Raw genomic sequence first — 15,633 nt, 5'->3', positions numbered from 1 at the left:
ACACCGGATAGTTAGTTAGGTTAAGTTAGTTAGGTTAAGTACATACATAAGTGCCTGGGTAGCGAGCAGATGGCGGTATTTGCCAATTTAGCAGCTAAATCATAGATTATTTAAGCAATATAGCATGAGAGCCAGTGTGTTGTGGCATATATATCCCGCTGATCAGCTGTTGCGGCCTCGTGGGATAACTGCTGATCAGCGGGATATATATGCCACAACACACGCAGCTCAAGATTCAAGATTCAAGATTCAAGATTTTTATTGTCACTCCATGGTACAAGTATCACGTGTGAAATTCTTGTGCTGAGGACTCCGTTTACAACATAGTACAAATGTGACAGGGCATATGAGTGCAAAAACAACAAGAGACACAACAAGCAATAAGGCAGTATAGTGATAAGACAAGTCAGAGACAGTGGCATATTCACTGCACATAGGTGCACATGTCATGTGCATACTTTAGACGTGCTTAAACATTTTAAATTCGGCGTATTTGACATACAGGTGCAAATAGCATATTCCTTATTAAACATACAATTAAACTCGGCGTTTTAAATTCGGCGTATTTGACATACAGGTGCAAATAGCATATTCCTTATTAAACATACAATTAAACATTAGACATACGTTATGGTAGCAGCTACAGTGCGGTACAGTACGGCTACTACACTATTTGTGTATGTTAAGGAGTCTCGTGGCCTGCGGGAAGAAACTGTTCCTCAAGCGATTTGTGCGTGCTTTTGGAACCCTGTATCTCCTCCCTGAGGGTAACCGGGAGAACAGGCTGTTGTGGGGGTGGTTTGTGTCTTTGATGATCTTCAGGGACCTCCTGAGGCACCGCTGTTTATACAGTTCATGCAGTTCTGGCAACTCACTCGAGTGCTATATTGCTTTTATAAAACGGTTTCCAAGTATGATAATATAATAATAATAATAATACTATAAGTCCGACTGGCATGGCATTCTGATAGTCAGTTGAAACACTACTGTAAGGCGGGGCCTCTAGCAAGAAGATAGACGTGTGGGTGATTTGATTGGATCGTTCTGGAGACTGAAGTTGACATTGGCCAATCCTGGCGCTTGCTGAGAAGCTGAGAGCTTTCTGCAAAGCCCGACACCAACTAACGTTACGTCTTATTTAGAAATGCGGTTAACAGCCTTTTTTTTGCAAAGAAGACATTAGCCCGCGTCTATTCTTGTACAAAACATAATTTTCTGCGAAGTATTAGTAAAGTTATAAGTGAAGATCGATTCACAAGGATCTGACAGCTGTCTCCGCCATTTTGTTTTTTCTACATTGTCATTTGAGGTAACCAAAGCCTTTTAGTAAGAGAGTTGCGCCATCATGCGTCATGGCTCTTCAAATAATAATCAATGGCCATGGGTTATGAGAGTGGTATACGGTATTTATACCATGGCTGTGAACCAATCAGATTGCTTGATTTGAGAGAGCCGTTTTATAATGAAAGATATTCCATATTCCAGACTGAAATGCTATAACAGAAGTATTGGCCAGAATGACATGAACATTTATTGGACACTTATTCAGCGGGTATCTTGCATGTTGCATTCAGGTGCACTGTAAAACTTTTTTTTTTTTTTTTTTTTTTTTTTTTGTCAACATCTTTTTGTGGCGGTCAAAATCCTTTTGTGGCGGCCCGCCACAAATTCCTTTATGTATGGGAAACACTGCTGAATGTGACTGAATGTGTGTCATGGTACGACTGAATGTGACTGAATGTGTGCCATGGTATGACTGAATGTGACTGAATGTGTGTGATGGTACAACTGAATGTGACTGAATGTGTGACATGGTATGACTGAAAGTGTGCCATGGTATGACTGAATGTGACTGAATGTGTGACATGGTATGACTGAAAGTGTGCCATGGTATGACTGAATGTGACTGAATGTGTGCCATGGTGTGACTGAAAGTGTGTCATGGTACGACTGAATGTGACTGAATGTGTGTCATGGTACGACTGAATGTGACTGAATGTGTGCCATGGTATGACTGAAAGTGTGCCATGGTACGACTGAATGTGACTGAATGTGTGTCATGGTACGACTGAATGTGACTGAATGTGTGCCATGGTATGACTGAATGTGTGCCATGGTATGACTGAAAGTGTGCCATGGTACGACTGAATGTGACTGAATGTGTGTCATGGTACGACTGAATGTGTTGCCATGGGACGAATGTTAAAGCTGTGATGGCTGTGGTAGTGGCTGCCCAAGTTGATAATTTTTTCACCTTCTAGAGCACTGGTTGGTTCCCAACCTTTGGGTTGCGACCCCAAGTGGGGTCACCTGAAATTTCCCTATTTTTTCTCCTCATTTATTTGTATTGATTTTGTTTACACACCGCACACAATTTAAAACTACGGAAGAGGATTAGGGCCACATGTGAAACAAGTATTTGAGTTCTGAGTTTAAGTCAAGTCAAGTTGAGTTTAAGTTAGAGTTCTGAGTTTAATGTCAGAATTCTGAGAAAAGTCAGAATTCTGAGTTTAATGTCAGAATTCTGAGATTAGAGTCAAAATTATGACCTTAATCCAGAAGAAAATAAAGTCAGAATCCTGAGATTAACGTCAGAATTGGTGTCATCACTGACATCACTCGAACAATTGTCATCAGTGATGCTGTCACCAGTGATGTCACTCAAGCAGTTACAATACCATACTATATACAATACTACTATAATACTATACTATACAATACTACTATATTAGGGTGGCGTTCCGCGTCTGAGGGTGCCTAGATGTTTGTGACGTTAATGTGGCTCACAAGCAGAAAACTCTTGGGAGCCCTGGGCTGTTCTAGAGGCATCTTTTGAAGCTGTAGAAGCACTTCGGCCAAAACTCTGTCTGGGGTTTATTATTCTTCAAATAGGGTATCACAGAAAAAGAGCGTACATGCTTAGAAAAGGCTTCTGTCAAAGCAGTATTTCTCCAGAGTGTCATGGCACCAGCACTGCACCAGTTGAGTACCACTCGCCTAACTACTTGTGTTTCCTGAGAGGGGCGGGGTGGACATTGAGTAACGGGAAACTCGCAGGGACAAACGTGGTGTGAGTCAGTAGCCGTTTCTCAATGTCAAGAACCCTTCGAAGGACTTGTCCTTCCTAGTCACTTCCTACCTCTGTAGGCAAGAGTCCTTCCTCACATTGGAAGAGCAAACATTTGGAACAGGTTAGCGAGTGTGCGTGATTGCATCATGGTCCCACCGTCAGATTTCACCAAAGTTTCTAGCTCATTAATAAACAATTTGGCATTCAAATGTTTGCCGGCACACTAAAGTGAACATATTCACAAATGACAGAAGGTACCGTAAATTCCGGACTATAAGCCGCGGCTTTTTTCCCGTTTTTTGGCCTTTTTTGGCCCCTGCGGCTTATATAACGGTGCGGCTTATCTATGGATTTTTTCAAAAAAAAAAAAAAAAATCTCTCTTTTTTAGCACTCTTTCTAACTATAAATCCACTTCTGTTTTAATTTCCTCTCTTGCCCTCTTTTAACAACATAACATAACATAACATAACATAACATAACACAACACAGGTAAGCAGAAAGAAAAAGACGAAGCAATCACGCCATGAATGAGGAAATGACTCACCTGCTGGAGGCTGGAGATACACGGCTTGGGCTAAACTTTTACTCCGTGAAACACTATCGATTAAGTCCGACATCGCTCAGAGGTTTGAGCAGCTTGAAAACAAGTTTGAAAACGTGCAGAAGTCCATAGAGATGCTGCGATCGAGATTTTTCAATTCCGATCCGATTTCGATATTTTAGCTCAAAACCGATCCGATTCCGATCAAATTTCGATACCCGATTCGATACCGATTTCGATCCGATACCGATACAGCACATATTTAAGTCTCTCTATGCTGTCTGATAGCTAGCAGGCAACAAACATTTTTAGGGTTAGGTATGTATGTGTGTGCTTTGGTAATATAGTATGTAAACGATTTAGTTCATCTAACTCATTTGATGTAAAACTAAAACATAACAATCAAATTAGGGCTGGGCGAGATGGATGATTTAATATTCCATAGCTCTGACCTAAGCAAATCTGACATCACTATTGTGATATAATATTTTTTTTAGTAAAGTGTATCACTCAATAGTCAATACAAAAAATAATGGCTTTTATAGAACCGAAAGCCTAGCTGCTTAGTCTGCAGATAAAACATAAAAAATTACATTTAGACTCTTATTGGCATGACGGCAACATATAAGCGGTCTGAATTTTGCATGGGGCCAGTTCTATAGTGAGGCATGGAAAGCCTCACTATACGCCATCATATCTGTGTCGTTTCACTTTTGACTGAAAAATGATGCCTGTAGTCTAGATTAAAGAAAATACATGTATGTGATGTTGACAATTATGTAGGCTATGTGCGCATTCGTTTTCCTTATAGATCATGAGTGCTCCGCAGCTAGCTACGTTAGCTTGCATGTAACGTTTAGCGTTAGTTGATTTTGGAGACACAAACCCTGGACGTTTCATTTTGAGTAGGCTAATGCATGAGGTTCTCTATGGTTTACGCCAGCTCTGGGAGTATGAAATGCTTTAAATGCGGGGGTTTTGGTCACAACAAGCTTGTGGAGCGCTGCCCTGCAACTAGATAGCCTAACCAGCTAGCTAACGTTAGCCATCATCACAACAGCTAACGTTACGTTAACGCCAAAACAAATCCGCTGCCTCATCCCCACGTTTGGTTTAGCGTAACGCCAGCTCAGACTTTCCCCTAATCTCAGAAACCTTGCGGGACATGTATTGCAAATTGCAATAGTGGTTGTTTTGTTATAATTTGAAACTGTCAAACTGGTGCGGACGCGTGATTTCGAATCGCACATAGGTTAAGGACGGGTGTGTCTGACGTTTTGGCCCTGGCCATCCTAGGCTCAACGCGGCCTCTGTGCTGCTGCTGCTGCTGCTGCTGCATGCTGGATAGAAATCCTGGAGCGGAGTCATGGAATGGAGTGCTTATATCGGAGCCTTGGATCGGTCATTTTCGCTGGAATCCGATCCGATCCGATCCATGTTTTTTGGCTGATATCGCGCCGATATCCGATCACATGATCGGATCGCAGCATCTCTAGAAGTCCATCCACTCACTCACTAAAGAAAATAAGCGAACAGAGTTTCTAATGCGGAAAAGCGCATCAGCGCACTGGAGGACAAAAACAACACAGTGAGTCCGAAAGTGGATAAAATGTAAAAACAAATCGAAACCCTGCACACGCAGGTTGATGACTTAATCAGCAGGAGTAAAAGAAATAACATTCGCCTGATCAATGTAAAAGAGGGAGCTGAGATTGGTGACATGGACGCTTTCGTGGCAAAATCCTGTGTTACATCCTGGACCTGAAGGAAGGCGAGAAACCACCAGAGGTGGACAGGGCACACCGGGCGCCTCGGCCACGTCCAGACCCCGGCCTGCCACCGAGGGCCATCTTCATCTGCCTACTCCGCTGGCCCGACCGTCAACTCATCCTCCAGGCTGCGGGGAAGAAGCCCCTCACCTGGGAGGGTACGCGCTTTTTCGTCCGGCAGGACCTCTCCGCGTTGGTGCAACAGAAACGCGCAACATACAACAGCATCATCGAAAAGGTTAAAGTCAATGGATATCGCTTTGGCGTACTGTACCCAGCGAGACTCGTCATAACCATTGATGGACAGCGGCGGAACAAGAGCTCAAAGTGAAACTGCCGAATATCTTTTGAGTTGGACTGGTCAATAGTACTGTGAGTAACTAAAATAAAAAAATAAAAAACGGAATTCTCTCTTCTTTAGCACTCTTTCTAACTATAAATCCACTTCTGTTTTAATTTCCTCTCTTGCCCTCTTTTCACCACACCGCGGACACTGTGTGCACTGTAAAAAAAAACAAAAAATACCATTAAAACACCCGCGGCTTATAGTCCGGTGCGGCTTATATAAGAAAAAAATAGTCAACTTTGAAGGTGCGGCTTATACACCGGTGCGCCTTATAGTCCGGAATTTACGGTACTTCGATTTAAATGTGTAAATTTGCGCAGCCGGCGATGTTTTGCTGTTGGCAACTTTTTAAAAGACCCAGCTGGCAGCAATCATTCCTTTGTGCGCATAGAATTGTGGGTGCTTCGCGTGTGCTGAGTGCACACAATGTGCATCCTCGAAATGTGTCTCTCCTGAGGACGCAGTCCTTTGTAGGATTGGGACATTGGAACACTGCTTTGGCAGCCTCCGATGACGTAGCATCCTCCGATGACGTAGCATCCTCCGATGACGTAGCATCCTCCGATGACGTAGCGTCCTCCGATGACGTAGCATCCTCTGATGACGTAGCATCCGATGACGTAGCATCCTCCGATGACGTAGCATCCTCCGATGACGTAGCATCCTCCGATGACGTAGCATCCGATGACGTAGCATCCTCCGATGACGTAGCATCCTCCGATGACGTAGCATCCTCCGATGACGTAGCATCCTCTGATGACGTAGCATCCGATGACGTAGCATCCTCCGATGACGTAGCATCCTCCGATGACGTAGCATCCTCCGATGACGTAGCGTCCTCCGATGACGTAGCATCCTCTGATGACGTAGCATCCGATGACGTAGCATCCTCCGATGACGTAGCATCCTCCGATGACGTAGCATCCTCCGATGACGTAGCATCCGATGACGTAGCATCCTCCGATGACGTAGCATCCTCCGATGACTCCGATGACGTAGCATCCTCCGATGACGTAGCATCCTCCGATGACGTAGCATCCTCCGATGACGTAGCATCCTCCGATGACGTAGCATCCGATGACGTAGCATCCGATGACGTAGCATCCTCTGATGACGTAGCATCCTCCGATGACATAGCATCCTCCGATGACATAGCATCCTCCGATGACATAGCATGGATCCGCGTTGTCCGTACGTCCGTCGTCCGTCCGTCGTCCGTCCGATGTTCGTTAACGCGATATCTGAGGAACGCCTTGACGGAATTTCATCAAATTCGCCTCAAACATTGACTTGGACTCAAGGATGAACTGATTAGATTTTGGTGGTCAAAGGTCAAAGGCCAAGGTCACTGTGACCTCTCGAACGCCATTTTCAAGATTGTTAATGCAATATCTCAGGAATGCCTTGACGGAATTTCATCAAATTTGCCTCAAACATCGACTTGGACTCAGGGATGAACTGATTAGATTTTGGTGGTCAAAGTTCAAGGTCACTGTGACCTCACGAACGCCATTCCCAAGTTCGTGAACGCGATATCTCAAGAACGGCTTGATGGAATTTCCTCTGATTTGGCTCAAACATCGACTTGCACTCAAGGATAAACTGATTAGACTTTGATGGTTAAAGGTCAAAGGTCAAGGTCACTGTCACCTCACACACCCAATTTCCAAGCTCTGTAACGCAACATCTCAGGAGCGCCTTGACGGGATTTCTTCCAATTTGCCTCAAATGGCGATTTGGACTCAAGAATGAACTAATGGCGGAGGCATAAATCGGCAGTGCGGTTGTTCAGTTTTAAACATGCCCCCAGGGCAGAAATATGGAGAAAGAAGTGGCATTATAATGCACGTGCTAAAAACAAAAGCCATGATCTGCGCAGATAACAACTGTGATGTCACTTGGGCTACAACTGTACTTACTGTACAGCAGAAAACTTTCCAAAACACCCAGAATCAGCCTTGCCGCTTGCCAGATGTACGATAATTATTGTATTTGTGTAATTTACCTCCAAAAATGATCATTTTGACCCTCGTTACGATAATTCAACATTTACCAACCGGCAACACTGCCCAGAATGCATTTCGGCATTGAAGCGAGCAGGAGAAAAATCTGAATCGACGCCATTTTCCCCCCCAAGGCAACTGTTTAGTTTGGGCTCTATAAAGGTTAATATCTTATCTATGGTATCGGTGTATCAAAATAACGCCTAGAAATATGATTTTGGAGGACCAGAGACCACGCACAGGACCGACCATCTCAGCTGTGGTAACCCGACTCCAGACTGCTCTCAGGCGGATAACAGAGCCTCGGCGTACGGGGGTGTGTGTGTGGGGGGTAGTGATCCCGAGGAAACGTCACAGGTGTTGCGTTTCATTTGCGGGTTTTCAGGCGCGCGTGCCAGCTGCTTTACAAAACTAGATGCAGCTATGTGTGTGTGTGTGTGTGTGTGTGTGTGTGTGTGTGTGTGTGTGTGTGTGTGTATGTGTGTGTGTGTGTGTGTGTGTGTGTGTGTGTGTGTGTGTGTGTGCGTGCGTGCGTGCGTGCGTGCGTGCGTGTGTGTGTGGGGGAAACAAAAGTGAATCCTGTTGCTACATACCAGTCCCACATATGAATGCAAAGTGGTCTCTAACCTGCACCATGCTCTTTAATAACGTGTGTAAACAGGCACAGGCAAAATGTGGAACGGAATATTATTTTTGCAATGCAGATCTGTAACGATGCTCGCCAGTGATTGTAAGCAGTTATATATTTGCATAATAATAGATGTGGAAGGTGGAGAAACAAGAGAATAGTGTTGTAAATGGCTTACTGTGGTTATTGTTCTGCTGTTTGTGACATCAGTCATAAATAGGCGTTGCAGTGCAAATCGTTAAGTCTGACATTGTACATTACATTTCATCCTCACCACCTAAACGTCTTCTTTTCCCTCTCTCAGCCTCTTAGTGACTTAGCTAGCACTGCTCTATCACTATCTTCATTTGAGGACCACAGAGATATCTCACTAGCTCTATAGAGAGGCAAAGTGACCGCCTATACTTCCTGCTTCAGCACTGTACCAGAGATTTTCATCCGCCATTTATTTTCCCCTACACATTTCATAAAATGCGTATAAAAATAGTTGTACTGGTTCAAACCAAACGGTACAGATATATTTAGAAACAGGAGAGATCGCATAACATTTCACTGTCTGGGACCAAAACGTAAAAAAAATGCGGGTTTAAAGAAAATATTTTTTCAATTTTGTTTTTTTAAGTTTTGGTCCGAGTGAAATGTTCGATGGCCCCTCCCGATTATAGCGTTAGCTGAACCGTTTGGTTCGACCAAGTAAAACTATGTTATAAGCATTTTACGAAATGTCTACGGGAAAATAAATGGCGGATGAAAATCTCTGGTACAGTGCTGAAGCAGGAAGTGACGTTCCACTTTGCCTCTCTATTGTCGAGGTGTTGTGGCTGGACAGTGTCTGGACAGGACTAGTGTCACGTGGTCAGACAGACCCAAGGTCTTAGTTCCAGCGAGGGAGGGTCTGAAATCCAATCACAAGTCACATTTCCGGGTTTTGCTGTAGGAATTTCTACGGTGAAATCTGATTGGCTGGGCTGTTACAGAAGTCCAGCTCTCTGCGTCCATCGGTGACGGTGCATCGTTCATAGTGCTTTATTCACCTTATGTAGCCACGCCCATTTGACCCGGTTGTGTGGCCGTCAAAACTTCTGGCTAAAAATAATAATAAAATTAAATAAAAAATGGCTGCGCTGCTCCAATATCATCTAACTCTGAATTAACTAATAATTTAGCCAATTGTATGTAACATACCAAATAAAAGCAAACGGCAATGTCTAAGAATGCAACGCCATGTAACTGGCTCGTTAAGTCTCGCATTCCAGGGAATTACGTTAACGTCTGCGGGTCTTATTGACGTTAGTGGCTCGTGCTGCCTCGGAGGAGAGGAAACTATCTGAAGCTTTCTTTGTTGGAGTCCAGGTATGTTTTACAAGAAAGTGCTCATCATTGTCGACGATAACGTTATCTGACCTGGCTAACAGTGGATACTCGCTTGCTTGCTGTGTACCGAGCTCAAAGTAGTAGGCTACGTTCTTTATTTTACCCCTTCACTGTCCGCTCCAAAAACAACTCTTTTATTTTGCGCAGTGACCGCCGGAAGTGTTAAAAGGACCCGGAAGAATTTGGCCCACTGTAAGGTCTGAACATAAGGTGAATACTGCCCCACGAGTTGCGCCACGCCATCCGTGGTTGGTCAACTCATATGTCTGTCACACATTTTGTTTTTTCTCTGAGGGGGGGCGGTGCACCAGACGTAGGTATTTATCTACGGCTGTGTGTGTGTGTGTGTGTGTGTGTGTGTGTGTGTGTGTGTGTGTGTGTGTGTGTGTGGCTACTGCCCGAGTAGGACAGGACAGCACACACAAAAGATGCAACGTAACGCTAGAGTTCAGTGCTGCTGCAATCAATTATTGATTTTGTGTGAGTGTGTGTGTTTTGTCTGTGCATGTGTGGTTGTATTTTCTGTGTGTGTGTGTGTGTGTGTGTGTGTGTGTGTGTGTGTGTGTGTGTGTGTGTGTGTGTAAGATAGTCTGTCAACATCAGAGGCGTATGTTTACAGATCATATTTCATTCAAACAGCTGCGATCACACAGGAGTCTAATTGCCTATGGAATGCTAAGCGGTTGGCGTCAGTCCAGTATGTGATATTATAGAGAGGCAAAGTTACCGCCAACTTCCTGCTTCAGCGCTGTACCAGAGATTTTCATCCGCCATTTATTTTCCCATAGACATTTCTAAAATGCTTATACAAAATTGCTGTACTTGTTCAAACCAAACGGTTCAGATATATTTAGAAACAGCAGAGACCACATAACATTTCACTCGGACTACAACGTAAAAAAAATGGCAGATTTAAAGAAAATATTTTTTCGATGACGTGTTTTTTAGTTTTGGTCTGAGTGAAATGTTCTATGCTCTCTCCCGATTCTAAATATAGCTGAACCCTTTGGTTTGACCAAGTAAAACCATTTTTATACGCATTTTACTAAATGTATATGGGGAAATAAATGGCGGATTAAAATCTCTGGTACAGTGCTGAAGCAGGAAGTAGGCGGTCACTTTGCCTCTCTATTGCATTATGTCAGTTTTACTTCAGTCTCCTCATGCCTCATTCATGCATTTTGCATCTTGTGGTTGTCCTTTGCCTTTGCTGTGTTCCACTGTGATTTACTACAACAACCAGAGTAAAAACAGGAGAAAATGAATCCGATTGCCGACTAGCTCCATCAGCGCAAAACGGCATCGCAACCACTTTTGGATGTGATGAGGCACAGCTAACCTTGCGTTATGGGAATTACAAGCATGGTTGGAAGAGGTATTTGACTCATCATAATTAGTTAAACATTTTGACATAATCTGTATTTGAGCAATTTTACGTGCGCAAATAAATCCTGTTCAATTCATCTCATATAGAAATTGAATTCTTACTGTTTTTGTTGTTTGGTCTACTGAGTGTTTAGACTTTTCTCTCCTTCTCGAGTGCGTGTAAAAAGGTGGCGGTGTTTGTTGACGGGTCAGAATCAAATCACCCAAGTCGATGAAATATACAGGAGGTTGACTTGGCGACATGAGCGCAGGCGTCTGTTGGCGGCATACAGGGTTTCACGGTATATACTATACACACAGTACGAGCGCAACACGACCTCACATACAGTACACTTCAGCCGACATATAGACACTCAACACGTTTGAGCTGCAGGCTCAACACTACACCAGAGGTGCACACATTCTTTCATATGAAGGGCAAACAATTCATCTGGATGGAAAAATAAATGCTGATGTTATGTGAAATTACATTAGATAACAATGTATTATATTTCATAGACAATTTAGATTCTAAATATAAGATCAGTTTAAAAAATAATAAAAGCATTGTTAGACGTTTTATCATAAAACAATGTTAGAGTTGGATTTAGAGTTGATTGTGGATGGCTTAACCCATTGATACCTGATGCAGCATTTGTGTGTGTATCCCTTTAAGATGGTTTGCGGTCTTAAAGGGACACACACACAAATGAGGGATATACACGCAAATGCTGCATCAGGTATCAATGGCTTCAACATTTTCAAAGGGAAGGACACCTTTCTGACAAAGTACGTGCAACTCAAGGGGCGTAACCCTAAGCCCTTGTTCACACAGGACGCCGGACGTAAGCAGAGCTGAAGCCTTGAACCCGCCCACAAACTCCCATTGACTTCATGTCTGGCAGCTTCAAGCTTCACGCGTCACGCTTGGAAAATGGGACTGAATCCTGAACGATCGCTTGAGCAAGGCGTGAGCGTGGCTTCGGCGTGACACGCGCGGGTGGTGTGAACGGTAGGGGTGTCCGATCCGGCTAAGCCACGATCCGATCCGATTCCGATTCCTGGGGTCACAATCCGATTCCAGAATCGATTCTCGATTCCAACGATTCTCGATTCCAGAATCTAGAATCGATTCTCAATTATGTACTTTTATATTGCAATAACACACAAAGGTAAATCTAAGACAAATAATGACAAATGTATTAATGCTGAACTTCAAATTCAACTTCTGAAGTATTACAGTCAGGGCCTAAATTCATTTTGCAAACTAGGGGGGGAATTCCCCCCTTAAGCTTGAATTATGCTCACCCTGCCGTGAAGGGCGCGCGGGCCGGGCGTGTCAAATGACGTAAATTTGTTGGGCGTGGTTATTCGCTACCTCCGTCTGGCGCTCGCCTTGTGCATGATTTTTTTTCTAACAGCGCGAGCAGCGCACGGCTTCTCTCCAAACATGTCCGCTTTCAAGCCACTGAGCCCTGAACACTGAGCTGTGTTTTCGCCACATTTCTTGACCCATGTGGTAGGCTATAAACTTTGATTTGCAACTGTTCGTTTTTAGTCATTTCACCAAGTAAATGTGTTGTGTTGAGAGCATTATTGAGAGAGATTAAAAGCAGCACAGAGTAGGCAATCAGGGCTGAGAAGTAAAACGGCTATTCAGTAAAAACAAGTTTGGTGATTCCTTTATGTGCTGATGTGGGGTCGTTTGAGAGTGAAAGCGCACTCAGTACTGCACATAATAGCGTTTCATTGCGACTTTTCCACGGGCTGTTCTCACTATTTTACCATTGTACAATACATGCTGATCACTTTCTGAGTATAATGGCATCAACCCCAGCGCGAGGTCTGCACGGAGACTCGCGGGGCCCCACCCCCAACGAGCTTGGTCGAGTATAATTCAGCCTTTATGTTCTTCAGATAAGATGGATTTATAGGCTGGGGGGGATCTGTAGACTTTGAGAAGGATTTATAGATTTTGAGGGGAATACATTAACCAGAGTTCTTAAGTGCAAGAGGTGGTGGCACCTTAGCTGTACAGTACACAAATGACATGAACATTTGGACACTTATTCAGCCGGTATCTTGCATGTTGCGTTCAGGTGCACTGTAAAAAAAAAAAAAAAATACAATACAATACAAACAAGAATCGATTCTTGGGAGTTTGGAATCGATCCAGGAATCGGGGCATTAAGAGTCGCGATCCTTTCAGAATCGATTTTTTGGAGCACCCCTAGTGAACGGCTTTGCCTGTTAACAAGTCAAGTCAAGTCAAGTTTATTTATATAGCCCTAATTCACAAGCATGTCTCAGAGGGCTTCACAGAAAGTATGTCTAGCTGATTCTAGCTAACACACAGTAACAAGAATATACAGAATAAAGATAACATTTGAACAATTGATAATATAGAAAATATAGAAATGAAGAGAGAGCAGAGGAGAGAGCAGGAGAAGGGGGAAGAGCAGGGGGAATGTGAGAGAGTGATGGGGTGGGGAGGGAATGGGAGATGTTGGAGGGTATAGGAGGTGGGGAAGGAGCAAGAGGAGAGAGCAGGAGAGGGGAAGGGGGAGGGGTGTGGGGGAGAAGAGAGCAGGGGGAGGGAGGAGGTGGGGAGAGAATGAGAAATATAGACGCACATCTTGCAAACGGACATATGTCAATTTCTAAGCAACCAAACTATGCCTAATTTAATTGGCTGCAGGCCTTTAGTAATGAGTCCTTTTGCCAGATAAGTACATGTTCACATATAGAGCTTAACAAGGACGCCTAAATGAAACTTGTGGGTTCAGCGTAGGTTGAGCGTAGGTTGAGCGTTGCTTCGGCAGGGGCTAACCCTACCGTAGAATCATTCAGATATCTTGAGGTGAGGTCAAGGGGGGGGGGCCCCTTTGAAAATTGCCAATGCCAATTTCTTCCCTTTGCCAAAATGTTGACTAACTTTGGAGCGTTATTTCGCCCCCTTGCCGACATGCTAGGTTGACATGGTTGGTCCCAATTGATTCCGTAGGTCTTCTAGAACCGTCACGCTAAGCTTTAAAAATGAGTCCGTCACAGCCTCCGAAAGACGGTCAAATTTGACGCTTTTTTGTTTTTGTCTTTTGTTTTTCGTTTGTTTTTTTGTTTTTTTTGTTTTTTTTGTTTTTTTGGGGCGGGGGAGATAAATCAATGGTCGGCTAAAACAAATGGGGCACGTGCCAAACTTGGCCCGCCATGCACTACACAGTGCTATAGTAAATGCAGCTGTTCTACGGTGTTTGTTAACCTGTCTGTACCTCTGTCTCTTCCTCTCTAGTACTGGATCAATGAGTTCACCACCTCTCTGGGCATCGGAGTGTTTCACTCAGGGATTGAGGTCTATGGCAGAGGTAAGCTTACATGGACTGTAGGGCTGCACCATATATCCTTTACACATCGTCATCGCGATGTGCGCATGCGCAACAGTCACATCGCAGGACGTGCGATGTCAAAAGCAAATGAACTCGTCATGTTAAACTCCTGGGGCCGGTTGCACCAAGTGGTCTTACACTGGTCTTAAGCTACGCCGGTCGTAACTTAACGACCTAACAGCTACGCCGGTTGCACCAAGAGGGCTTAACCTTCTTTTCACTACGCCCAGGCGTAACTCTTACGCCTGGTCAGGAGGAGGCGTAGTGCCTGCCTGTAACAGAGATCTCCCTGTATATCAGCGGAGACCTTTTTGAGTCCTTACCGTCATCGTCACCGTCATAACGTCGCCATCGAAGCATGATGTTAGATTATAACGAACTAGTTGTGTGGCTTAGCCTTCCCAAATGTTGCCGTTAGTTTTTTAGAATTTAATACATAGAATTGGGAACGTTACATTCAATTTCATTCAGACTGTCTGGCACTCAATCCCCGCCATTTTCCCCCCAGAGCGAGGGAGGGTGGGAGGAGGGAGGGTGTAGTGATGCACATACAGTAGTGGCTCATAGAGCGTAGTGGCCCAGTGACGCTCCAAGCAGGTCGCAAGGCACATTTTTGCAACATCATCCAATCAGGGTGCATTCCCTGGCAATTCACATTCGCATTGCTACGACCGGCGTAGTTAAGACCAGACGTAAGCCCTGTTGGTGCAACAGGCATAAATTCACTCTAAAGACTGGTCTTAACTAAGACCGACGTAGGAGTTACGACCAGGCATAGTTAAGACCACTTGGTGCAACCGGCCCCTGGAGCCTACTGAGTGAAATGCAGTCTCTCTCAAAGGAGAGAGACGCCCCGCCACTGTACTCACTCATTTAGTGCTTAGCTTCAACACAACAAACATGCACATAGAGCTCAATTGAATTACTTTTGCTCATGTTGCGTTGCTGACAGTAGCCCATCTGTAAACGATGTGATTGCGGAGGCGGATGCGTCCACAGTTTGCATCGCACTAGCTTACAGCAGGCTGCTGTAACTCAACATGTCCATGGAGTTCCACCAAAAAGCAAGACAGCAACTTATAATGACACGAAGGCTAAAGTGATTATTACTGAGAAGTTGACCGTGTTATCACTGCGGCTCTCTCTCAGGCTC

At 44.3% G+C, this 15,633-nt stretch overlaps 1 protein-coding gene across 1 annotated transcript in view; it reads left to right on the top strand.

Moving 5' to 3' along the window:
- LOC310788877 (deubiquitinase DESI2) overlaps positions 1–15,633 on the top strand; it is a gene marked incomplete at its 3' end in the record, with an annotated part of 71,682 nt that overhangs the window by 20,832 nt on the left and 35,217 nt on the right. Inside the window, exon 2 of the mRNA XM_083650454.1 lies at positions 14,387–14,459. Coding sequence (XP_083506580.1) covers positions 14,387–14,459 — 73 coding nt within the window. The remainder of the gene's footprint in view (positions 1–14,386; positions 14,460–15,633) is intronic.

Source organism: Poromitra crassiceps (genome assembly GCF_964638095.1).
Source record: "Poromitra crassiceps genome assembly, chromosome: 14".
Classification (NCBI taxonomy): domain Eukaryota; kingdom Metazoa; phylum Chordata; class Actinopteri; order Beryciformes; family Melamphaidae; genus Poromitra; species Poromitra crassiceps.
This window is presented reverse-complemented; position numbering and strand designations above follow the sequence as displayed.